We start from the raw sequence: 27,996 nt of genomic DNA, 5'->3' as shown, positions 1-27,996 counted from the left end.
ACACCGGGGGAAGAGGTCCGTTTGGCAAGAGAAGTTACTGAATTCATGCACATGTTCAATTTGTGGTGTCCATATCCTAGTAGTAGGTGGTATACAGGTGGGTATAAAACTCTGAAAACCATAGGACTTAATTCAAGATATAAATCGTGAGATCATCTAGGAAGACAGGTAGAATGAGAAAAGACACTGGCCTTGAGAAACTCCAACACTTTAGAGGTCCAGGAAAAGAAGAAAATTTGGAAAAGAAGATTGAACAAATGGTCAGAAGTAGCAGGAAAACTAGTAGAAAGTGGCATCCCCAAAACCAAACAGAGAAAGTTTTAAAGCAGGCTCAATTGTTAACACTGTTAAGTAAAATAAGGACAGAAAAGAAAAATGTCCAATGGGTTTAGCAATATGAATGTCTGAGAGCTGTTTCCATGGAATGTCAGGGATGGAAAACAGATTAGAATCAGCTGAAGAATAAATGGGAAGTGAAAAAGTAAAAACAGTGAGTACAGTAAACTAATGCTATGTGGCTGTGAATGGGTAGAGACAGAGTGATAGCTACAGAACAGTGTAGACTCTAACAATGTGTGTTAAAGATGAGAGAGACTATATAGCATGTTTAAGTGCTGATGAAAAGGTCCAGGAGAGGCAGGGGTTTAGAACACAGTGAGAGAAGATGCTTGAGAAGACTGGAGGGAATGGAACCCTGAGGGCTTAGATCCCCTTCCCTATAGAGGGAAGGGCTCAGGTCTTTGTTAAGTGAGAGAACTCTTCGAATGCAATAGGCGGTGAGGGTGAGTGTGGATTCTGGCAATTTTACTGAGTTGGTGGTAGAACGTTGAGGCAGGGACTATGTGATTGCTTCTATTCGAGTCATCAACTGAAAGGAGAGAAAGGCAAAGGTTTGACAAGATGGAAAGAAATCTAAAATTGTTACTGAGCAGAGCAGGAAAGTGAAGTGACCTGGTAAAATATTTTAAGAACATGAAAGTCAGGTAGTGCTGAAGGCCCAACTGAGGTTGATTATTTATGACATACCAGTCTGCAAAACTGTATGACTTTTTCCCCGCTGTGCTCAGCTACCTGCACATAGACAAAACAGTTTCATCCTTGGTTGGAATTTACCAGGCTAAGAGGGATAGGTGATGACTTAAGGGTACTAGCAAGAAAAGGATTGGAATGATGGGTTGTGGAAACTAAGATGGACAGGAAAAGAAATAAAGCCAGGAGGAAGACTGAAAAACTGGAAAAAGTAGGTATATCAAAGAATTGGAGAGTATGGGAAGTTTAAAACAAAAAACAAAACAAACAAATATATATATAAAGCAAGAAAGTTGAAAGGATGAGTTTATGGCTAAAGACCAGAGTGTATCAATGGATTAAATAAGTGATGGGGATCAAGGAGGGCACCTGTTGTGATGAGCACCAGGTGTCGTATGTAAGTGATGAATCACTAAATTCTACACCTGAAGCTGATATTACACTGCATGTTAACTAAAGGGAATTTAAATAAAAACTTGTAAGAAAAAAATAAATTAATGAAAGATTTCAGAAGTATCTAGTGAAAAGAAATGTCTGGGGTGTGAATGTCCTACAAGTGCTTGATAAGGGGTGGGGGAAAGGCCACTGTACATGAAAAATCTTTGCCAAACCCCAGATCAAGAAAGCCTATGAACCTTCCAGCACCACCTAGACTTCTCTGGCAGAGTGTATAGGTGGTATTCTTGATGACCTTTCAGTTGTAGGCCATCTGACTTCCTTGAAATTCCAATACTGGCCTGGGCCAGCAGGGAATGAACCAGAGAAAATGGAAGCATTAATACCATCTTATCCTAGTCTAGACCCAAGTTTCCACAAAATAGCTCTGGGAGAAGCTATTCCTGGTCAATTCTAGTCACAAAGTAATCATGAAGATCCAAGTGATTTTTAAGATATATGCTTTGTCTCCCTAACTAAATTGTAATCACCTCCTGGTACAAGCAGAGAGATAGTGGTTACCAAATGATACATTTCAAATACCTCAAGAATTATGTTTGGATCCTTCAAATGAATGCTATTTATTCTGAAGGCTCCATCTGCTGGAAACATAAATAATTCTCTCCAGCAGGTATGGTTTGATTTTTAACTAGTGCTTTAAAATATCATTAGAGATACTACTGCTATGTAAGAATCCAATCTATACTTAACAATCCTTTAGGAAGAGAACTAAAAATTCAATAAGGTTCATTAAGTAACAATTACTTGGAAAAAATACTATGAAATGACAACAGCTTATAGTGGGAGTGAATTCAAAAGACTACTATAATTACCAACCCTCCAGCCATGTACCTTTTAATTAAACCACAGTATTCATAAAAGGATAAACATTAAGCCTGTTAATAAGTTAAACTATCTTTTTACATAAACCACCACCAAACTGCCCCACCCCCACTCTATAGCACTACTTAAAGTACATTTGTGTTCAGATACATTTAAGTGAAAGCAAAATTTAGTTTATGTATTAATATCTTCAATAAGATAAGTCAGTCATTTAAATTATACTTAGACTACACATTTAATGGCATAAAATATAATATTAAAACGAAATTCTTTCTTTATTAGGGCTATATGTTCTTAAGTGAGGTGATACAGGTAATTATCATTAAGAAGTATCCCACCAACTTCTCATTATTCAGCTTCTGTAACAAATTCTTTTATGATCAAATTCTCTTGAACTCAAATCTCTCTTGCTAGGAGTCTATCAACTTTTATCATCACAACCCTCCAAAAAATTTGAATGGATATACTTAAGCAAATGGCTACTAGGTTCTACCCCAAGATTTTCTGCCTTCAGAATAACAATCTCAGCCATTATATTTTTTTTCTATTTGCTAACTAAGCAACAGGCATATTATTTTACTCTCAATCCCTTTCAAGGGATTACTTGACTTGTAACTGTCAAGTAAAGAGAGATTGAGTTTATAAGTCTTTACATTGTGCATTTAGAAGTATTCAAATTAAGATAGCTCAGTATTTGGCATATAGTTTATAAACATATACTACACGAGAAGAACCCTGATGAAACAAAGTAGCAGGACATTTTAAAACTATTCTATCAATTCAAGTTGAGTTTTACAACTAATATAACTGACCTAAAGTTGTCTTATATCACACTTATGCAGTCTTTTCCTATCTAAAGAAAATAAAATGAAAATAGTTTGAGGTTTTAAATTCTAGATATAGAGCATCCAATTCAACGCACTTAAGAATCTGTCATTCCCCCCTACTAACTTATAAGAACTTGGATTATCTAGGTCAAGAAACTGTCTTTAGATTCATCTTGAAAATCTCATATTTTAAAAATGCAACTAAAAGGGCACCAAGGTGGCTCAGTTGGTTAAGCATCTGACTCTTGATTTCAGCTCAGATCATGATCTCACAGTTTGTGAGTGTGAGCCCCCCATGGGGCTCTGCGCTGACTGTATGAAGCCTGTTTGGGATTTTCTTTCTCTCTCTCTCTCTCTCTCTCTCTCCGCCCATCCCCTACTCATGCTGTCTCTCTCTCAAAATAAATAAACTTCAAATAAGTAAACAAAATAAAAATAAGACAACTATAATAAATTCACATGAACAAAATAATGGCCTTTTCTAGAACATCACATGCATACATAAGCACCAACTGCTAGCTACATGAAGAAATTAGACTGAGAATTCGTAACCATTACAGCAGGCACTAAGGTAATCTGATCTGACTGGCTTTGCATTCTGTTTTCATTTCATAAGACCCTTCCGCAGACACCTTTTAAAACAAAAAGTTTATTGTTTAGTGTCATCTTTGGCATCATCAAAGCATCGTTTTTATGCCATGATTATTGAAGACTATCATTATTATTATTATGATTCAAGCTCTTTAACAGTGAAAATTAGAGAACAGAGTGATTGGATTTTTTTTTCAATATCAAAACAACTTAACTGTCTCATAAATACTGTGTTTAGCAAACATTGATAAATATGCTTTTATCCAACAAGGAGATTTAAAGAAACTCAACTCACGACTAGTTTTGAAATGCACATTAAACCAACAAGATTTAATTTTTGCAACTAACCATCCAAAAATTCAAGTGAGGTAACAGTCATCACTAATAGAGGTTTGGGTACCTAAGGCAACCAATCACCAGACTCTCCTATATATTTACATATACCTGTTTTTGTAGCTATGCAAGCCTTAAGAACAATATGGAAAGATAGCCACAAAAGCTACTTGGCACAAGGGATATGCAAGTAGAGGAGTCTTAATAAAAAAGAGGGAGGCAAGCAAAACTCAGAAAAGAGAGCAGTTAAAAAGTTATGTTTCACTTATATATGTTTTATACATATGTAAAACAGAAATTATGTCTTATCTGCATAAAAATTAGGGGAAAAGAATATACTTAGATCTACAATACTAAGTTGCTGTAAGTGAAAAAGGAAAAACTCAAAGTAATGTATATAGTGTTCTATTATAGTAAAGATAAACCACTTATGTTTATATTTGCAAGGAGGAAAGTAGAAGTATGTAAAGAAGCTAACACGAATTCCTTCTATGGGATGAAACTGCAAAGGGAGCGTTGCCTTCATGTATCTTTCAATGGTACTATTTTCCTTTAAACATGTATTGAAGAGGGCATCTTTTGGGATGAGCACTGGGTGTTGTATGGAAACCAATTTGACAATAAATTTCATATATTTAAAAAAAATTAAATTAAATTAAAAGTAAATAAACATGTAACACTTTTACGTGCTGAAAAAATTAGAAAAACTGATGTTTATTTCTGTTGTTGTTTAAAAATACATACCTTGACCTTGCCATACTTTAGAAGGTATTACTAATATTTTGTCACAGGAGGCAGAAGGCTGGATCCAGCGCCAAACTAGAAAATCTGTACCACCTATTCTTCGTGTCTCTGTGCGAACTCTAGACTCATTAGCAGCAAGGAAGTCAACAGCTCTATCCCAGACTTTCTTCATCTTTTTCCTATCATGTGAACAAAATGACAAATGTACTATCATCTTGGCTTGTCATCTTTTTCAAGTATTAGTAATTGGTTATTGTAATTTTCAAGTATTAGATAATGGTTATTATTAACTCTGATTTTTCTGATCGCTGCTTATGAAGTTTTTTTCAAAAAAGATTTAGATGCTTGAAGCTCATCTCAGATTTACTGAATGTCAATCTCCAGAGGTAGAACATAAGCATCAGTAATTTTTCCCCCCAAAGTCCACTGATGATTCTGAGGTGTTGCTAACAGTGAAGAATGCTGCTTTAGGATATGGAATCATCTTTTATTTTCAAGAAGTTATTATGTAGTATTTTTATTTAAAAAGCTTCATTAACAACAAAATATTTAAGGCATTATTAGTAAAACATCACTGGCTATTGTCTATCTCTGTTTCTTTATCAAGATGAAATTAACGGAAATAAGGTGAAAACTGACAACAAAGAATCAAAAATGTATAGAAGTGATAATGATTTGGAAATCCAGTTGTCTATCAGGCCACTCAAAATTAGGAGGACAAGACAGGGAATTTAGAAAGAAAGGAGAGTTTAAAGTACAAAAGTAAAGCAGGTCTACTTGAAAAGGGCCCCAACTCTCAATATAATTATCACGATTTCAGAAGATACCAACATTCAGATCTACTTTGACTCACAAGATTTTGAACACACCTGTCATGAGGCTGTATTAAGGAATCTTGCACATGTGGAATAGGCATGTAAGGTTGTAAGTCTTTATTTTCCTGGCAAGCTTCATTATGACTTCGTAAAACATCTGAAAATAAACAAATTTACAAATGAATCAATGGACATCACGTTGTAATTTTTCACATGACTACTCTAGAAATAGTTTCGATCTTTTCAAATACTTATACCTATTATCTTCACCACCATATCATACATCTGTCTTGTTTCCTCTTCTTCTTTTGTCCAGCGATATTTCATGTAACGCAGAACGACACAAACCATCACTACACCTGCAATATTTACATATTTTGTGTTTTAAAAATTGTGGTCAGTGGCATTCAATTAAGTCACTGCAATCTGAAGTTATTGGTCTAATCGTTAAATCTGATGTTAACAAAACACAGCAAAGAAAGAGAACTCTTAGGACAGTTTCTACAGTAATTATTTTAACTGCTATAATGGTATAATGGAATGGGCCTTCAAAACAGTGGACTGAATTAGCTACATAATTACTATTACATAGACCAATTTGGTGTTAAACATTTTCCTGAGTTTCACTTAATCTCTCTAGAAAAACTCTCTCTTCCATTATGTTGACAACTCAACATTTAAATTCTATTTTTTTTAAAAACAATGTAAACACATCTCACAAACTTTTTCCTTTGCCACATTAAGCTATTAGAAAAGTGAGTTTTCTAAGACTGTAAATATACTACACCTGACTTTAAGTAAATTATTTTTAAAGGACTTGAACAGAAAAAAGAAAAAAATAAGTATCTTCTAAATTCCTATAAACGGGGAGCCTGGGTGGCTCAGTCGGTTAAGTGTCCAACTCCTGATTTCAGCTCAGATCATGATCTCATGATTCGTGAGATTGAGCCTGGAGTTGGGCTCCACGCTGGCAGCAGGAAGACTGCTTGGGATTCTCTCCCTTTCTCTCTGTCCCTCCCCTGCTCACTCACTCTCAAAAATAAACCTAGAAAAATAAATTCCTATAATCAATCAAAACAGTCATAGAAAATCCAGGAATCCAAGGTAAATGATATTTTTTTAAATCAAAAAGAATTTTAATGAACTTAATTTATAATATTTTATTATTTAAAAAATAAGCGGGCGCCTGGGTGGCTCAGTCGGTTAAGCGTCCGACTTCGGCTCAGGTCACGATCTCGCGGTATGTGACGAGCCCCGCGTAGGGCTCTGTGCTGACTGCTCAGAGCCTGGAGCCTGTTTCAGATTCTGTGTCTCCCTCTCTCTCTGACCCTCCCCTGGTCATGCTCTGTCTCTGTCTCAAAAATAAATAAACGTTAAAAAAAAAAAAATTAAAAAAATAAAAAATAAAAAATAAGCTTAATTTTTAAATTTTCCTGTTCTATTTTCTTAAGATTTCTGTTTATGCACCATACTTGCTTTTCCTGACATTCTTATAAAGTTTTATTCCAACTTCCCTTATAATACTGATTTCTAAGTCCTTAGATTAATACTGACAATATGTATAAAAAAAGTCACTGTTATTATACCTTAATGAAGACTTCTCGATGTGATTTATAACGGGAACTACCACAGAAGTAAATTCTCAACTGGTAAAATACAGACACAAAAATTCTACACTATCATGTATCTTCTTTCTCACCCCAACAACTTACCTAAGCATAACAACAATAACCTGTGGGTGACAGTAATAAAAGCACGTCGAAAACGACACCAGAAAGACATCTGTGGTCTTGTGGACTGTAAAAACTGCACATCAGTTATATTTTTCAATTGCTCCTCGGGGCCATAACCAACACACCTATTTAAAAATAATTAAGGAGACTTTAGAGCCAAAATCACTACTTATACTACAAAATGGCCAAAGTGGAAATTAAATCCTTTACCTTATTCCAACATCTTTTCCATTTTTTAAAATCCACTTCAAAGAAATATTAAATATATCTTCATATTCAGGGCCTAAATCCTAATAAGAAAAATGGAGAAAATAACTAACTATTCTTAGTCATTTACATTCTTTTGACTCTGTGTAAGCTATACTATAAATACCATACTTTCATTTTTATATAACACTTGAAACTATATTACATAACAAAAATGTATTATTCATTACAGAAAAACAAAAGGAGAAAAAAAAAGTCACAATTTCCCCACCATCCTAAGATAAGCAGTATTAATATTTTTTTATGTTTTCTTTTTGGTTCTTTCACATTTACAGATTTGGAGGATTTTTTTTTTTAAAGTAATTTGTCTTTTAAGTATCACTGTGGTAAGAGTGGATGAGCTAATTTTTTTATGGAATACTATTTTTAGATGAACAAATGGCAAACTATTCAGAGTTGGCTGTTTCACTGACATTTTCTCAACAAATGAATGAAGCAGGCCTGTCAACTCAAGAAAAACAGTTGACTTTGTTACCAATGATGACATTCAAGCTTTCATGTCAAAAGCAAAATCTGGAAAAAGTTGCATCCATTACTATAAGCTTGACACCCTTGCAGTACTTAAAGACCTTTGCAATGAGACTGGTGTAATATTAATGAATGCGACTTTGGGGTATGGCATAATGAAAGGTGTCAAACACTGGGAAGATCTGCATAACCTACAAACCAGTATTTTCCAAATGACCAATGCAGGAGTCGTAAAGTCTTGCACAGGTAAAGGATCTATCTGTTCTACGTGTAACCTAGAAAAAGGACTATAGAGACAGAGTAAACAAAAATCACCGATATGGTTTCACATTGCACACTGCAACTAATCTTTAAGAAACTACTACTTAGACTTTTGGTACAGTATCAAAGAAGAGTATCTACAATTATCTGGAAAGAGTATTAAAATACTTTTCCCTGTTTTGACTACATATCTATATGAGGCTAGATTTTCTTGACATACTTCAACCAAAACATCACAATAGACTGAATACAGAAGCAGATACGAAAATCCAGTATAGTTTTATTAAGCTACACATTAAAGATTATAGAGATTTGCACACATGCAAAACAATGCCACTATCACTAAATGTTTTTATTTTGGATAAATTAGTTATTTTTCATAAAAATACATTGTTAAATGTTAACGTGTAATAAGTTCATTATTCTTAAAAGAATAAGTAAATTTAATTTTTTTGCTTAAATTTCTAATAAGGTAAATATATATCTAAATCTATCTATGTATATATATCCCACAGACAAAAGCCACATAGGGTCCTCAGTAATTTGAGGAATGCAAAAGGGTCATGAAACCATAAAGTTTAAGAATTGCTGTGCATAGGTATATTATGTATTTTTTAATTAAAATAATGTGGTATCACATTATATGTACTGTTTATTCCACTTGCTTTTATCACAAAATGAAGTATTATTGTGTCAATATCACCAAACATGGAACGACCCTATTTTTTTCCAGCAACATAGTGTTCTAGTCTGTGGCTGGTTATTTTATACTTTAATCAACCTCTTATTAATGAACATTTAGAGTGTTACCGATTATTTTAATGTATCAAATAACACTATAATAAATACCCTTGAAAATTCTTCCAATCAATAAATATTTATTGAGGGTCCACTATGTGCCAGGTACTGTGCTAAAACCCAGAGAGATAGCACTAAGCAAAACAGTCAAACTTCCTTGTTCATGGAGCTTATATTCTATTCAATATATTTTATGTACTTTTTGAAGTGCAAAGAATGAACTTCTAAAAACAGCAGTAAAAAGACATTATTTTTAGAAAGTTTTTTTTTTTTTTTAAGTTTATTTTGAGAGAGAGTGCGAGAGAGCACGGGGGAGGCAGAGAAAGGGAGAGACAAAAATCACAAGCAGGCTCCATGCTGTCAGAGAGGAGCCCGATATGGGGCTCGAATTCACAAACCATGAGAACATGACCCGAGCTGTAATCAAGAGTCGGACACTTAACCGTCTGAACCACTGAGATGCCCCAAGAAGTCATTTTTAAAAACATTTTAAAAAGAATTTTGTAAGTAATAGCTGTTGCATTTTATCAACAGATTCTTTAATAGCATTGGAAATTAAGGTTTACATTTGATCAGTACAATTTACTTCCTGATATGAAACTGGCGAGTTTTTTTTAATGTATCAAATCTGAAAATACAGGAAGCTTTATGAAGCAGAACAAATCTTACTAGGCATCATTACTTATGCGTAACTACTACCAGGATGTTTTTAGAAATACAAACTACCTGTTATTGAAAAAAAAAAGTGTAATCTTTCATCATTATTTATAAATATCAAAAAATTTGTAGCCAATGTAAGTATAATAGCTGACAAATGGTTTATAGATGAGATCACTTCAAGGTAATACTATGAATTTGGAGATGATCATTAAGAGCTAAATAGCTAATGCTTAAAGTAAGACAACATGCAATTAAATATAACTATAAAAATTTTACTTATGAATAACGACTAAAAAAATTTTTCAGTGATTTTTAAGCATTACTATTGCTTTAAAATGTCATACAATAAAATTATACTAAAATAATTTCAGTCAATTACGGTTTTAATTGTTATAATTACACTGCTAGAAATCACCTGGTGTATAACTAAAAATCAAAACTCATATTCATTTGCTCTAAAATTAGAGAAGAAAAAAAAACTGATGAAGGAACATCAAGAGAACTTAATTTCAGTTTATACTGCATCAATCAGGATTTAAAAAGCACAAGCTATAGAGGGCCTTGAAAATCCATAAGGCAGGATTAATATGGGTTATCCATGGAGTTGGAGACATTGCACTCATTGTAATGTGTAGGGTTTTTTTTTTAAGTTTTTATTTTAATTACAGTTAGTTAACAATGTAATATTAGTTTCAGGTGTATAATACAAGGATTCAAATTTCCATACATCACCCAGTGCTCATCACAAGTGCACTCCTTAATCCCCATCACCTATTTCACCCACCTCCCCAATCCACCTCCCCTCTGGTAACCATCAATTTGTTCTCTACAGTTAAGAGTCTGTTTCTTGGTTTGTCTCTTTCATATTCCCCTCTGTTCATTTGTTTTGTTTCTTAAATTCCACGTATGAGTGAAATTATATGGTACTTGTCTGTGACAAACATTTCATTTAGCATTATTTAGCATTATATATAATTCCACATCCATTATGTTGTTGCAAATGGCAAGATTTCATTCTTCATTCCATTACACACACACACACACACACACACACACAAAATCTGTATGTGTGTGTGTGTGTGTGTGTGTGTGTGTGTGTATTTCCCATTTTATCTATTTATCAATCGATGGACACTGAGGCTGTTACCATAATTTGGCTATTGTAAATAATGCTGCTATAAACACAGGGATACCTGTATCCCTCTGAATTAGTGTCTCTATATTCTTTGGGTAAATACTCAGTAATGAGACTGCTGGATTACAGGGTAGTTCTATTCTTAACTTTTTGAAGAACCCCATACTGCTTTTCACAGTGGCTACACCAGTTTTCATTCCCACCAACAATGCAAAAGGGTTCCTTTTTCTCCATATCCTTGCCAACACGTGTTTCTTGTGTTGTTGACTTTGGCCATTCTGACAGGTGTAAGGTGATATTTCACTGTAGTTTTCATCTGTTATTTTTCTGATAATGAATGATGTTTAGCATTTTTCATGTGTCTGTTGGCCATCAAATGTCTTCTTTGGAAAAATGTCTGTTCATGTCTTCTGCCCAGTTTTTAACTGAATTATTTGGTTTTGGGGTGTTGAGTCTTAGAAGTTCTTCATATATTTTGGATACTAATCCTTTATCACATATGTTATTTGCAAATATCTCCTCCCATTCTGTAGGATGCCTTGTAGTTTTGTTGATTGTTTTCCTTTACTTGCAGAAGTTTTTCATTTTGATGTGGTCCCAATAGTCTATGCTATGCTCGCTACAAGTGCAGCTACCATCTGTCACCATACAATACCACTATAATACCACTGACTATGTTCCCTAGGCTGTGCCCCTCAACCCTACAACTTATTCATCACTTCATAATTGGAAGCCTGAACCTCCCACACTCCTTCACTCATTCTGCCTATCCTCCTACCCACCTCCCATCTAACAACCACCAGTTTGTTCTCTATTTATGGGTCTGTTTCTGTTTTATTCATTCATTTTTTAGATTCCACATACAAATGAAATCATAAGACATGGGTATTTTTAAAAATCAATGAAATATACATTTTGCATTTTCCTGTATTTATATGTTCTTCGGCCTATATTACAACAATATGCAAGATATAATGACATTTTTGCTTTATTACATAGAACTTTGAAGGCTAGACTATACATGTAAGTTTCAAATAACGTAAAAACAAATTTCCAAGTTTATTAGCTGTATATTTTAAACATAAGAATTTTAGAAGGCTGAAGATATTATAAGTAGCATTACTGCCTTCATTAATTATCCTTAAAAATGAACATAATGGTTCAAATTAACAAGAACACCTACTCTAATAAGCTAATTATATGCAGGAACAAAGAACATAAAACTTTTAGTTATAAAATAATAAGGGTAAGAAAGGATATCTGTGGTTATTTTCCCATTTTGTTTTCCTTTCCCACGTTAATACTACTTACTATCTGGAATACAGTAAAACCATTCCCTTTATGAATACACATTTTCAAAAAAACAATTGATAATTTATTTAAAATCTCATTAAAGATGTAATAGAGTATTAAGGTCTAAAACAGGTCATTACTTCCACAAACGTTCTATATAGTATACAGAGTTCTACAGTATTATAAAGTAGAATTTTTGAAGATATAAAAGATGAATTTACTTTCTGGCTTATGCCAGTTAAACAGCTTAGGCTAACATCATAGTATACATAGCATCTTCCTGATTTTAAGAGTAGAAAATATTTTATTATTCATTTTTTGTAGCCACCTAAAAAGCTATAAGGTAGGGGCAGGCCAACCTTTTCTGTAAAGGACCAAAGAGTTAAGTATTTCAAGCTTTGTAACTGTATACACTTCTGGTCTCTGTCACATATATTCTAAGCAACCTTTAAAAAATGTTGTATAACCCCAACTAGTAGGCCATACAGAAATAGGCCCCCAGGCTATAGTTTGCCAACCCCTGAGGTGAAGCACACTTGTATCATAAAATGCTCGTTTTCTAATCACTGACACAAATAAAGAGAAAACTAAATTTTTCATTTTTAAAGCAGGTCAATTACTATTATTACTATCTACTTATAGGCAACAGCTCAGTCAACATACCGCTGACTGCTTCATTTAAATGTTTCTAAATTCAAAGCATACTTTCCGAAATCTATAACAAATCTATTTTAACATACCATGTGTGAGCACACACACATCCATGACTCCCAATTCCAAATTTACCTTATTCTCAAAATAACTGGCAAATGTGTATTTTTATTAAAACCCATATCAGGTCTTTGAACTTAGATTACAGTTTCAAAGTATAGAATACTGTTTCATGTAAAAGGCTCAGGTCATTAAATAAAGCTAGAAAGCATCAGTAAGGAGGGAAAAAGATGCTGATACAGGGAAAAGTCAAATAATGATTAAAAACCTACTGGGTAGCTCACAAATGGATAATTTACATGGTACTAATAACTTACTGTGGCTTCCCAGTTAGTGAATATTCTGGTTGTGACATGACACACGCCATACATGTTACCCTTTAAATTAACTAAAACAGGACCCACGGGAACCAAAACAAGAGTAAATATGATTTAACTCTTGATGATTCACCTCCAGGAATAACAGAAAGAACATGGTCCTTAACATCAAGCAGGCCTGGGATCAGATCATGACTCCACAATTGACTAGCTGTACATATAACCCCAAGTAGAGACAAGAGAAAGTAGGTTATCTGTGCCGATGTATCTATTTTGATCACTTCTTCAGATCTTAGCCCTCATTCAGGGTCAGTCTCTTGCCCACTCAAAAGATGGAGCTAGCGGTTATGAACCCAGTCCTTCCATCTAAAAGGCAGAACAGTACAGTGAGAAGAGCAAGCACTTTGATTCTATTCCCAGCTCCACCACTTAATAGCTGGATGATGTAATCATTAAACCCCTCTGGGCTTTAGTTTCTTTATGAAGTGGATTTGACACCACCTACCTCGCTAGGTTACTGTGAAGTCAGAGATACTAACAAAGTCCCAGGATAAATTGTACTTGATAAATTGTAATCATCAAGAAACGTATCCCTCATTCCAGTTCTCGAAAAACTTATTTTCACCAGAGACATAATTACATTAACAGTGATTAGCATTCCAAGATAGGACATAAAATTTGGCACATTTACAGCTATCTTCTTTCTTACTATTTTCCTCACAAATCTTAAACATATTCATTGTGTTGAAGTCTAAAAATGTTTTGCAAATGAACTACAAAATGAACCACCATTCATTACATCATTCAGTTGGAAAGTTATCACACTAAACTCCCACCATTTAACTTGAAAACGTCGGTCCTTTCATGAAAATATATAATGCTATGTATTTCCTAAATGTTCCACCAGAGGGACCTCTTTACTTCTCACAAATCAAAACAAGCTTCCATCCTCAAAAATGATGAATAAAAAACTCAAGAGAAACACTGGGGGAGTTAGAAAAAGAGTGCTTAAATTATTTAAATTAACTGTGAGGTTTATTTACAAATCCTTTAAAAGAGAAAGTAGGAGAAATAAAATAAGGATGGAATGTGAAGAATCAAATTCAAGAAGATAAAAAAAAGTTTACTGAGGCTTACTTACTCACTCATTTTACTCTACCAAACATTTACTAATATTGTGCTTAAAATGCACTGGCAGTTGGGGGAAAATCAGTTTACACTCATCGGATTTCTATGCATCCTTTGGCCCATTTACTCCTGAATGCAAAAACTTGTGTTCCTCATGAAGTCATAGTACAAATACACGAAATGTACAACAGATCTCTCTCTCTCTCTCCATAAGCAGAAAGCCTACAGTATAGGTATTATGATCACGGTTTTTGACACCAGCTTTGTAGTGAGGGTCTTCCATATTTATGCTACAACTTGGGCAAAATAAAGTGAAATCACCAATTTTGACTAGAATGTGCTAAAATGATCACTCCAAATTAGAAAGCAATTTGGCAACATATATCAAAAACATTAACAAAAGCTCACACTCCTTAACAACTAGTTTCCTTTCGAGGACTATTTCCCAAGGAAATAATCAGAAAATCAAATACTACATGCAAAGATTAAAGTGCTTTTGTAATACTGAAAAACCACAAACCAATACAATGCAATACAATCATGTAAAGAAATATTACCCAGTGACAAAAAGAAATAGTTTTCAAAAACCTGAACAAGGACATGGAAAAATGTTCATAATAATTTTAAGGAAAAAATATACAAACGTTTGCAATATGAAGTATTTATACAATTTATGGTGAGGGGCCCCTGGGTGGCTCAGTCAGTTGAGCATCCAACTTTGGTTCAGGTCATGATCTCATGGTTTGTGGGTTCGAGTCCTGCGTTGGGCTCTGTGCTGACAGCTGGGAGCCTGGAGCCTGCTTCAGATTCTGTGTCTCCCTCTCTCTCTGCCCCTCCCCCCTCATGCTCTCTCTCACAAAATTTTAAAAAATTTTTAAATAAAATAAAATTTATAGTGGTACTAATTTTATGGAAGAAAACATAAGAAAAGGCTAGAGAAAAATGAACCAAAAATAAGTGGTTAACCTTAGGTGGTGAATTTGAAATGTTTTTCTCCTTTTTTTCCCTATTAGTTAAATCATGCGCATGAGTTAATGTTACATTGGAAAAAAAAAAAAAAACAAACATTATTAAAAGTAGTACTTAAAAGCTTTTATCCAGACCTTAAAATTTTATTTGGGGGGGGGGGGGGAAGTTTCTGTTTAATGCTTTTTTTTTTTTGAAGTGGCAGTCCAAACTCCATCTTTGGTGGTGACAAGCCAAACCAGGTTTCACAGCATTTGAAAACACAAAGTAACTGCACTTAACTAATTAAGGCTGGAACTAATTCAAAATCTTTTGTAAAAACGTACATTAGAAATTCTACTGAAGGAAAACAAAAAGCAAAACCCAATCTAAACATAAAATTCCAGGGAAAAGATACAAAAATCTTTTAAGACCGGAGTTCATTAATCTCAATTTTTTTAACTCAGTTCTCAGGCAGTTCTCAACTCAACTCACGCATGGGTACAACCAGTAATTCCTCTGCTGCCAGCCTTTAACAGAAATAGTCTCTCATGCCCTACTGCTGCCTGGCTTAGATTCCGACTTGTCCCAACCCTGGCTCTGTGTCCCTTCTTTTTACCTTATCTTATTGCTGACCCACAGCTACAATCAAATGGGGGTGAGCAGAGAGGAAGATCGTTAATCATCCTTCCAGATCAACCCCTGCCTCTTCCACAGCTCCAGCATAAATACTAGTCAAGCCCTATCCTTTCAAATAGAGTATTAAGGAGCTTTTAAGAGTCTCGAGACTCTCCTGTAATGTCAATTAATCTTGTTGTAGGCATTTATGACCAACCATAACACATATCTGTGCCATTACCTCTCTAAGAGATTTGACTAAGAAAAAAAGAGAGGAAAAAAAGAGAACAAAAAAGCAGGAAAGAAGCACTGGTTGGGATCAGATTTTCCCAATGCTAGAAGTAAAAACACTTTCAACTATCTCATAAAGAATGACTTGCTTTGGCACAAAAACAGACACTCAGATCAATGGAACAGAATAGAGAAGCCAGAAATGGACCCACAAATGTATGGACAACTAATCTTTGACAAAGTAGGAAAAGAATATCCAATGGAATAAAGACAGTCTCTTCAGCAAGTGGTGCTGGGAAAACTGGACAGCAACATGCAGAAGAATGAACCTGGAGCACTTTCTTACACCATACACAAAAATAAACTCAAAATGCATGAAAGACCTAAAGATAAGAGAGGAAGCCATCAAAATCCTCGAGGAGAAGGCAGGCAAAAACTTCTGTGACCTTGGCTGCAGCAACTTCTTACTCAACATGTCTCCGGAGGCAAGGGAAACAAAAGCAAAAAAAACTATTGGGACCTCATCAAAATAAAAAGCTTCTGCACAGTGAAGGAAACAATCAACAAAACTAAAAGGTAACCAATGGAATGGGAAAATATATTTGCAAACAACATATCAGATAAAGGGTTAGTATCCAAAAATCTATAAAGAACTTACCAAACTCAACACCCAAAAAACAAATAATCCAGTGAAGAAATGGGCAAAAGACATGAATAGACACTTCTCCAAAGAAGACATCCAGATAGCCAACCGACACATGAAAAAATGCTCAACATCACTCATCATCAGGGCAATACAAATCAAAACCACAGTGAGATACACCTCACACCTGTCAGAATGGCTAACATTAACAACTCAGGCAACAACAGATGTTGGCGAGGATGCAGGGAGAGAGAGGATCTCTTTTGCACTGCTGGTGGGAATGCAAACTGGTGCAGCCACTCTGGAAAACAGTATGGAGGTTCCTCAAAAAATTAAAAATAGAACTACCCTATGACCCAGTAATTTCACTACTAGGTATTTATCCAAGGGATACAGGTAGGCTGTTTCAAAGGGACACATGCACCCCAATGTTTATAGCAGCACTATCAACAATAGCCAAAGTGTGGAAAGAGCCCAAATGTCCACTGATGGATGAATGGATAAAGAGGATGTGGTATATGTATGTGTGTGTGTATATATATACAATGATACAATGGAGTACCACTTGGCAATCAAAAAGAATGAAATCTTGCCATTTGCAAGATCCATTTCCACGTGGATGGAACTAGAGGGTATTATGCTAAGCAAAATTAGTCAGAGAAAGACAAATATCATATGACTTCACTCATATGAGGACTTTAAGACACAGAACAGATGAATGTAAGGGAAGGGAAGCAAAAATAATGTAAAAACAGGGAGGGGAAGAAAACAGAAGAGACTCTTAAATATGGAGAACAAACAGAGGGTTACTGGAGGGGTTGTGGGAGGGGGGATGGGCTAAATGGGTAAGGGGCACTAAGGAATCTACTCCTGAAATCATTGTTGCACTATATGTTAACTAATTTGGATGTAAATTAAAAAATAAAATTTAAAAAAATTAAAAAAAATTACTTGCTTGCTCTGGATTCCCACATGCTATACCCTCTTCCAGGAATATTCTATTCTGTGTCCCTGTAGCCTACTGTATCCAATCCCTTCTTTGCTCCCACACCCACAATCCATTTAGCAATTCTTCCATCCCTAAGACAGAGCCCCATAATCATAACTCTTTCTAATTTAAGATCTTTGATTCTTTAAGCTCCTGATTCTTTAGGTATCCAATCTATGAGCTATTTATTACACTCTGCACAAATCTGTCTGTCATCAGTGTTCCTATCTAGGTCAAAATTGAAAATGAAGACAAGAACAAGGTAGGTTGAGAGATAAATCCTGTAGCATGTTTTTAGAAACCTCTCTCCAGAGTGACCCAAATTTAGTTAGTTAAGAAACACAGAAAAAGAAATAAAATTTACTGGGAACTACTATACCATCAGGCACTGACTACATATTTTATATTCAGTCTCCCAAAAACTCTTACAGGAATTAATAACCGCCCCACTTTCAAACTAAGAAACAGATACAGAAAAACAATGGGACTTTACCAGGACACACAGCTACTATGTGGCAGGGCCAGAATATGAACCCATACCTAATCTCCAATAGATCATGCGGTCTTAACATCTTTTGAGTATCTACATATAAGTCATGAATTAAGCTAAAAACAGCTCACATTTCTTTTTTAATTTTTTTAACTGTTTATTTTTGAGAGAGAGAGAGAGAGAGAGAGAGAGAGAGAACAAGCAGGGGAGGGGCAGAGAGAGAGGGACACACAGAATCCGAAGCAGGCTCCAGGCTCTGAGCTGTCAGCACAGAACCCGACGTGGGGCTCGAACTCACAGACTGAGAGTTCATGACCTGAGCCAAAGCTGAACACTTAACCAACTGAGCCACGCAGGCACATCTCTCTTTTTTATAAGCATATCACGGGAAACTCACTACAACCTTGCTGAAAGCCTTACAACTATACTATATTCTAAATTAAACTATACTATATTCTAAATTAAGGGGGGGGGCAGTGACATCAGCAAGACAAAATAGGAAGTCCGAGACCATTGTTTCCCCATGGAGAAACAAATTCAACAATATACAGACCAATTCCCTTTGTAAGAAATGCAGAAACCAGTTGAGGCTCCTGCACCTCCAAACAAGTGTGAAACTAGAAGCATGGAAGCCAGTAACAAAATCGGTAGCACTCACCAGAGCCCCAGCCCACGGCACAACGTGGTACGACCAGAGGAAAATTTGCAACTCCTGGCTTATCCGTGAGGAGGGGAAGAAAAGACTGAAATATATCTCTAATGTTCAGACTTTTCCAGGGGCTACCAGAAGGACTGGTTTCTGTCTTTCCTGAATCTAAGTACTGACCGGTAAAAGCACCAGATTGGAGGCAGCTGAGAACAAAAGCAATGCTATGAACTAGCACCTACTCACTCAGCATTGTCCTCCACGGCTCAGTGCAGAACGAGTGGGAGAACACCCCAAATTTCTGGTTTCCCCCTGAGGAAACAAAGAGTTGGAGCAGGTATCCACTGTTCCAGGTTCTCAGGAAGCTGTATCACCTGTCTCAGAGCACTGAGGACACCTGACATAGTCTAAACACCTGGGCGTTGCTGGGGGTTGCTGCGAACAAACAAGTGCTGGACAGCTTGCTGCTGCTCCAGAAGCCCCACAATACGGCAGACAGATGCCAGAGGGAGCAAGAGATTACAAACTCCTGAAAAAAGAAACCTGCAAAACCTCTCTAGATGGGAATTTAAACCCAAAAATCCAGAGAAGATACATACACAGAAAAGGTGTGAGAGGACCCCAGAATCTCTATCTGAGCTCATTGGTGAAGGTCTTCCTCTTCGTGAAGGCAGGCTCTAACAACTAGGAGGTACAGCTCTGTCTTCAAAGGGAGAGATCCTGGGGCACCTGGGTTGGGGCTCAGTCAGTTAAGCATCCTAGTCCTAACGTCGCCTCAGGTCATAATCCCAGGGTCATGGGATCAAGCCCTGCACTGGGCTCCACACTGAGCATGGAGCCTGCTTAAGATATTCTCTCTCTCGGGGCACCTGGGTGGCTCAGTCGGTTAAGCGGCCGACTTCAGCTCAGGTCATGATCTCGTGGTCCGTGAGGGCTGTGAGTTCGAGCCCCGCGTCGGGCTCTGTGCTGACAGCTCAGAGCCTGGAGCCTGTTTCAGATTCTGTGTCTCCCTCTCTCTGACCCTCCCCTGTTCATGCTCTCTCTCTGTCTCAAAAATAAATAAATGTTAAAAAAAAAATTAAAAAAAAAAAGATATTCTCTCTCTCTCTCTCTCTCTCTCTCTTGTCTTTCTTTCTCTCTCTCTTTCTCCCCCCGTGACCTCTTCCCCTCTCCCATCTCATGCATGTACTCACTCTCTTTCTAAAAAAAATAAAAATAAAAACAAATTCAAATGCATAGATCTAAACACAAAATAATGAGGCACATGAAGGAAATAATAACACTGGGCTCGAATAAAGGAACAAAATAAATCTCCCAAAAACTGACCCTAAAGGAGCGAAGGTATATGAATTACCTGACAAAAATTTCAAAATAATGGTGATAAAGATGGTCAACAAACCCAGGAAAACAACACATGAATAAAATGAGAATATCAATAAAGAGAGAAAAAAATCAAAAACAAATGAACAGATTTGGGAGCTGAAGAATATCATAACCAAATCAAAAAATTCACTAGATGAGTTCAACATCAGACTTAATCAAGCAGAAGAATCAAGGAACTCGAAGACAAGCCATTTGCCATTATCCAGTCAGAGGAACAAAAAGAAAAAATAATGAAGAATGTAAGAAGCTTAAAAGTCTTAATGGGACATTACCATTCAGACCAATATATGCATTATGGAAGTCCCAAAAAGGAGGAGAGAAAAGGGCAGGAAGCTTATATGAAGAACTAATGACCGCAGACTTCCCAAATCTGGGGAAGGAAATGGATATTCAGATTCGAGAAGCCCAACAGCTTTTACAGCAAAGTGGTACTAAGAGGGAAGTTTATAGTGACATAACAGCTACATTAAAAAAAGATCTCAATAAACAACCTCAAGGAACTAGAAAAAGAACAAACTAAGCCCAAAGTTAGCAAAAGGAAATATTAAAGAGTAAAAATAAAATACAGAATAGAAAAAAAGAAGTGTTACTTTTTTGAAAAGATCAGCAAAATTGACAAATCCTTTAAAAGGAAAGAAAACTCAAATAAAATCAGAAATAAAAGAGAGGATATTAAGTCTGATGTCATAGAAATACAAAGGATGTAAGAGACTACTATGAACAATAGCCAACAAATTAGTTAACCAGAAAAAAATAGACAAATGCCTACAAACATATAACCTATCAAGACTGAATCACAAAGAAACAGAAACTCTGAACAGACTTATAACTGGTTAGGACATTGAATCGGTAATCAAAAACCTCTCAAACAAGAAGAGTCCAGGACTCAGTGGCTTCACTGGAGATTTCTACCAAACATTATTAATGCTTCTCAAATTCTTCCAAAAAACTGAAGAGAAGGAACACTTCTATTCACTCATTTTATGCGGCCAGCATTATTCTTAACAGCACATTAAGAGGAACATACACCGTGACCAAGTAGGATTTATTCCTGGAATGCAAGGATGGTCCAAAATACAAAAACCAGTCAATGTGATACACATGAACAGAATGAAGGATAAAAATTACATGATCATCTCGACAGACACAGAAAGAGCATTTGACAAAATCAATACCTTTTCATGATTAAAAACACTCAACAAAGGGATACCTAGGTGGCTCAATTAATTAAACATCCGACTCTTGATTCCAGCTCAGATCATGATCTCATGGTCGTGAGATCAAGCCCATCAGTTTCTGTGCTGTACATGGAGCCTGCTTAAGATTCTCTCTCCCTCTCTCCCCCCAACCCTGCCCTGTGCACTCTCTCACTCTCTCTCTCAAAATAAACATTAAAAAAACAAACAAACACTCAACAAACTAGGAATAGAAGCAAATTATCTCAATATAATAAAGGTCATATATGAAAAGCACACAGCTAATATCATACTCAACACTGAACAACTGGAAGTTTTTTCTTTGGAGACAGGAACAAGGCCAGGATAAGGATGTCTACTGTTGTCATTTCTATTCAATACATAGTACTGGAAGTCCTAGTTACAGCAATTAGGTAAGAAAATGAAATAAAAGGCATCCAAACTGGAAAGAAAGAAGAAAAATTATCTCTGTTTACAGATAACATCTTATATACCCTGCAGATAGCTCTCTCTCTCTCGTCCCCACTCACACAATAAGCAAATTCAGCAAAGCTGCAGGATAAAAAAATAAACATACAAAAACAGTTGCATTTCTAGACACTAAAAATGAACAATCAGAAAAGGAAATTAAGAAAATCCTATTTAAAATAGTATCAAAAAGCACAGGAGATGAAAGACTTCTACACTGAAAACTATAAACACTGCTAAAAGAAATACAAGACACAAATAAATGGAAAGACATCCCATGCCCATGGACTAAAAGACCCAATATTGTTAAAATAACCATGTTACCCCAAGTGTTTTACAGATAGATTCAATGCAATCCCTATCAAAATCCCAACAGCATTTTCTCAGAAATAGAAAAAATCCTAAAATTTATATGGAGACACAAAGAACCACAAATAGCGAAAACAACTTTGAGCAAGAGCAAAGGTGGAAGCCTCCTGGTTCGTGACTTCAAAACATACTACAAAACTGTAGTATTCAGAAGAGTATAGTACTGACATGAAGACAGACATATAGACCAATGGAAGAAAAGAGAGAAATAAACTCACACATAATTGATCTTCAACAAGGGTGCTAAGAACACACAATGGGGAAAGGACTGTCTCTTCAAAAAATGCTGTTGAGAAAACTGGATTTCCTCATGCAAATGAATCAAATTGGACCCTTATCTCACACTATACACAAAAATCAACTCAAAATGAATTAAAGACTTAAATATAAGACATGAAAAGATAAAACTCTAAGAGGAAAACACAGAGGAAAAGCTTTATGACATTGGTCTTGGCAATGATTTTCTGGATATGGCATCAAAAAGCACAGGTAACAACAGCAGCAACAACAGAAAAACACAGACAAGTGAAACTGTATCAAACTAAACAGCTTCTGCAAACAAAGGAAATAATGAAAAGAGTGAAAAGACAACCTATGGAATGAAAGACAATATTTCCAAACCATATCCAAAATAAAGAAATGACTCCTACACCTCAATAACAAAATCAAATAACCTGATTTAAAAATGGGTAAAGTATGTGAATAAACATTTTTCCAAAGAAGACAAACAAATGTCCAACAGGTATAAGAAAAGATGTTTGACATCACTAATCATCAGGGAAATGCAAATAAAAACTATAGTGAGATATCACCTTGTACCTATGAGGATGGCCATTATTAAAATAAGAAACAACAACAACAACAAAAACAAGTGTTTTTGAGGATGTGGAGAAAAGGGGAAGGAACCTTGGAAACTGCTGGTGGGAATGTGAAATGGTACAGTCACTATGGAAATCAGCATGGACGTTCCTCAGAAAATTAAAATAAAACTATCATATGCAATTCCACTTCTGGGTATTTACTCAAAAGAACTGAAAACAGGGTCTAAAAGATATTTGCACCCCATGTTCACTGCAGTATTATTCACAATAGCCAAGAAGCAGAAACAACATAAACATCCACCTACAGATCAACAGATAAAGATAGTGTGTGTGTGTGTGTGTGTGTGTGTGAGCGTGCACGCATATGTGTAATATTATTCAGCCTTAAAAAAAAATCCTGTCCATCTTAACACTTATCCATCTTAATCTTCTGTACCCTTCCTTCATATACTATTTCCTAAAGATCACTTACAGTGGTTTAGAAAATTCATCCGCAAACTGTTTTAGCACCCTGAGATGACATTAATCTGGGGTGAAAGATCTAAAATAAATGACAATGGTTAGATGCTTACTTGCTTTCTTACATGCTACTTACCTATCTCAATTTCTCTCACCAATGTTGTTTGTACCCTTTCCAAATTAATGTGCATTCTCTCATAGAGAATGTTCTAAAACAAACTAAAACAGAAAACGTTGAGTAATTCTGTTTTCTCTATCTGCTCACATTACACCAAACAATAGGCCCAAGTTTGTAACAGTACAATTAATCAAATGCATGGTACTTTTGATACAAGTTGTAATAATGTATATAAACTTTAAGAAAACGGCTATCAAAAGTCTAATTACACTGCTTACTTTTAAATATGCAGCTGCCTCTTGGACAGAAAGTGTTCTCTGACTAGAACTGCCACATTCATGATCTCCTGGAAAGATTAGCATATTATTAATTTTGAATCAGTACTATATTAAACAGAAGAAAACAAATACAATTAATCAAAATATTTTACAATTTATACAATTATAGGTTATATTATTATAATCAATAAAGAAAGAAGATAAACCATATTTAATTTCCTATTAAAATCCAGTAGGTAACAGAAACAAACAATTATCTTTACACAAACCACCATCTTTGAATACATTTCTAAACAGTCCGGGTAGGAACATGTCTTCTTTGTATGTTTTCAACTAAATCACTGACAGGGGAGGAACCATGTCACATGATGCTTATCCACACATCTTGGCACACAGCAGGTCCTCGCCAGGTTTGCTGTTTTTCGAGAGGGGAAATTCACCGTGGTAACTTAACACATCTATTACCAAAGCTAATAATTCAAGGATTCAAATAAATTTGAATTAAAATGTACATTCTGTATATTAAGATAGTGCTAAGCCTATCTTTAGCAAGGTGTGTGCATGCCTTAAAAATTATTATAACAAAGACCAACAGGGAAATTAGATAGAAGCTTCTAGGTATGATCTGGTTTCTGCAAAGAAATGCATTACATACAGAATCACATTTTCCCTTTCTTATAACGATTTATAAGAGAATGCAGTCTTTGCTTTCAGGCTTTCTGTGGTTATTAGAGACCAATTTCCTCATACTGAACTTCAATTGTAAGTTTTTCCTGCCCTGTTTCTCTTCAAGTGGATTAAAAAAAAAAAAAATTTAACACAAAAGCGTACTAGCTGAAGTAAACTTTGACAAATTTTTCTATCATAAAAGCAGTCACATTCCTATTTATCAGCTTTGTTCAAGTAGCCAGATTTTAATGGTCATAGTCATAAAATGGGAAGAAATACCTGTTAGATAAACAAGTAAGTCTTCAAACTTTATGATGCCTCTTCCAAGATCTAGTTTCCACAGATCTACAGCAGAGGTCGGCAAACCACAGCCTACAGCCAAATCTGCCCTACCACTGATTTTTTTTATAAATGAAGTTTTATTGAAACATAGCCACAACTCATTCATTTATGTATTATCTATGGCTGCTTTCATGCTATAATGGCAGAATTGAGTAGCTGTGACAGAGACAAGTCTAGCACACAAAGCCCAAAAAACTTACTATCTGGCCCCTTCACAGAAAAAAGTTTGCTGACCCCTGCTCTAGAGGAAGGAATCCATATCTTTAAAAGTACCCCAGACCATGCTGATCTAGCACACTACATAAAACAGTGCTATAGAGACAGCTGTAGAAGCCTGTGGTAGCAACATCAAGAATTCCTAGCGAGAGTATATACTTAACTTATTTCTGGGTGCTACAGCATACCAAATAAATGTCATTAGTTTGCAGCGTATGAATATGACAGTCAGTCAAGGCAAAGAAGGTTTTTAGTGATATACACAGAATTCTGAGCATTCAAAAACTGACCAGTATTAAGGATCCAAAGGAAAAAAAAAACCAGGCTGATGTGAGGATGAGCAACTCTAAGGATCCTTAAATGGCTCCATTCAACCAGAGAACCTCCATATGTACCTTCCACCAATGAACTGATTTCTACAAAAGGATCCGCTGCATACAAAAATTCAGGAGACATTTTTCTTTTCTTGTAACTTCTTTACAAGAAGAGAATCCAAAGTCTCTTCTTTTAGCTTATATGTGATACAAGAATAACTAAAAAAAAGCTAAGGTATAATAAACAGAGAGCAGAATACTAAGAGCAGAATATGAGGAAAATGCAATGATCAGTAGAAAAAATTCTAGAATGTATTTACTTGATCCAAGAAATTGATACCTAATCAACCACCAAAGAAAAATTTGCAGTTTTATATTTAATCTAGGATTTTAGTTAACTCATTGCTTACCCAATCCAATTGACATTTAAGCTTTCAAAATTTTTTGTTACTTATTAGTGTAACAAAAAAATTTGATTGACTTTAGAATTACATAATATATACTTCACCCAATACATATGGGCAGGCAGAAAAGGTCTTGACTAAATATGTTTATAAAAATAAAACCCACTATGTATAGGTAACAAAAACTTCTAAAGAAAAAATTTTCCACAAACATAACGTTAGACTTGGGAAAAATTATTTCCACTGATATAGCATGCTATATATGCAAATTAATTTTCAAAACATTTTTAGTGACTATGAACGTGAAACAATTACCTGCAAGCTGTGCCAATCGATCATGAAGCTTGTATAAAGTGTTCATCATAAGATTTTTCTCACTTTCCTAAAATTAAAAGAAATGATTATAAAACATCCAATTCAACAAAATGTACCAAATAATAATTTTATTCAAAAAGAAAAACAGCAAATAATTTGAAACCACAGAAGCGACATAATCGGAAAGACAAATTCACACTTAAACAATGGCTACCATACTTTAAAAAAATCTTAATCTAAGAATCTAAATCATCACTCTAAACATTTTATTTTTCTTGAGGATTGACTGGGAAATTCGCACTAAGGTTAGTGCTAAAAAAAGGTCTCCTGTACAAAAACTTCTCCCAACCACCAAAGCATCGCTCTCGGTCCCCCTGTACACAATGTACACTTACACATATTGTTCTTATGAGACTTCAAGGCTGCCCTCATGTTTTGCCTTAATCTGATTCAACCAAACAATAGGGGAATGAGTATTGACACTCCGACCCTCAACCTCTCCTAGGACCCCCAAAGTGGTCCTGTATAAATTTATAAACCATTAAAGCAAAACACACATTTAATGAGTATCTAGTGCTAGGAATTAAGAACTATTCTCAGCAAAGCAAGAGGCCCAGTGATACAAGATGGTTCCTGTTCTCAAGGGCAAAAAAACATACTTAAGTGTTAAAGCTGCAAACAAAATATGATGTGAATACAGAAGAGGGGGAGAAGGGAAGATCCATTTATGAAGAGAGACTATTTGAGTTGGGCTTCACAGTAAGAACAGAATTGACTAGCATCCTAAGAAGAAACACCATGAGCAAAGGCATAAAGGCACCGGTTATGTTTCTTACATAACTAGTAGCCTACTTTGATTCAGCACACTCCTGGAAAAATAGTTTGGAGTCAACTGCTAGGGTCCAAAACTAAGAGTTTGACTTCATTCTAAAAATTTAGAAGAGGGAAAGTAAAACAGACTTGTATATCAGAAATAGTACTCTGAACATATGAAAGGAAACGAGAGAGGAGACGACTGCAATGTCTAAGCACCCTGCCAAGAAGTCTAAGGCAGTGAGACCCCCAATTTAAAAGCAATCACAATTAAGGGGGACCAACACAAGCAATGGGGGAGTATAAGTTAGAAGAGGGGTAAGCTCATCACACTATCTGAAATAAATTCATGATTCCTGAGGGGGCTGGCTGTATCTTTATTATTTCCTTTCTTCTTGATGTGTCAAACAAAACAGTAATACTTATAAATATAAGACCAGGATATAAAAGGCTGGGAAAGTAACATTTATATGCCTAACAACATGCAACTTCACCCATTTATTTTCATACTTTATTTTCAGGGACAGAAAGACAAGTTTGTACACTATGAGTGGTATGTCTTTGTCAATGCAGCTTTCATCATTGATACTAGGAAGAAGAAAGCTCATTGAAGGCTCCACCCGAGTCCCTGGTTTTATGGAAGATGGCTGGTAGAGATTAAGTGACATTCCTTCAGCTGACTACTTGCCTTCCAAACCTTAGCTTTTTTCCCCCTCAATTCTATCTCAACCAAATTCTGAATCAGGCTAGACCTTGTCTTTGTAAAAGCCTAAAAATCCACACTGTAAGAATTGGCCATCAAGAAATAATTGCTGGGGCTGAAATCCAAGATTCTGAAAGGTATGCATTTGTGACACATTAAGCCACAAAATAATTTTTAAT

At 35.5% G+C, this 27,996-nt stretch overlaps 1 protein-coding gene across 2 annotated transcripts in view; it reads right to left on the bottom strand.

The window, feature by feature from the left end:
* LEMD3 (LEM domain containing 3) overlaps window positions 1-27,996 on the bottom strand; it is a 69,930-nt gene that overhangs the window by 10,006 nt on the left and 31,928 nt on the right. For both annotated transcript variants that reach the window (XR_006220038.1, XM_007099185.3), the window contains exons 3-9: window positions 26,302-26,368; window positions 24,042-24,109; window positions 7,561-7,640; window positions 7,330-7,475; window positions 5,875-5,976; window positions 5,672-5,774; window positions 4,803-4,981 (exon numbers count right to left, since the gene is read on the bottom strand). Coding sequence is in view for 1 of the 2 variants with exons in the window: in XM_007099185.3 (XP_007099247.2) it covers window positions 4,803-4,981; window positions 5,672-5,774; window positions 5,875-5,976; window positions 7,330-7,475; window positions 7,561-7,640; window positions 24,042-24,109; window positions 26,302-26,368 (745 nt within the window). In the remaining variant the exon portion in view is untranslated. The remainder of the gene's footprint in view (window positions 1-4,802; window positions 4,982-5,671; window positions 5,775-5,874; window positions 5,977-7,329; window positions 7,476-7,560; window positions 7,641-24,041; window positions 24,110-26,301; window positions 26,369-27,996) is intronic.

Source organism: Panthera tigris, chromosome B4 (genome assembly GCF_018350195.1).
Source record: "Panthera tigris isolate Pti1 chromosome B4, P.tigris_Pti1_mat1.1, whole genome shotgun sequence".
NCBI lineage: Eukaryota > Metazoa > Chordata > Mammalia > Carnivora > Felidae > Panthera > Panthera tigris.
This window is presented reverse-complemented; position numbering and strand designations above follow the sequence as displayed.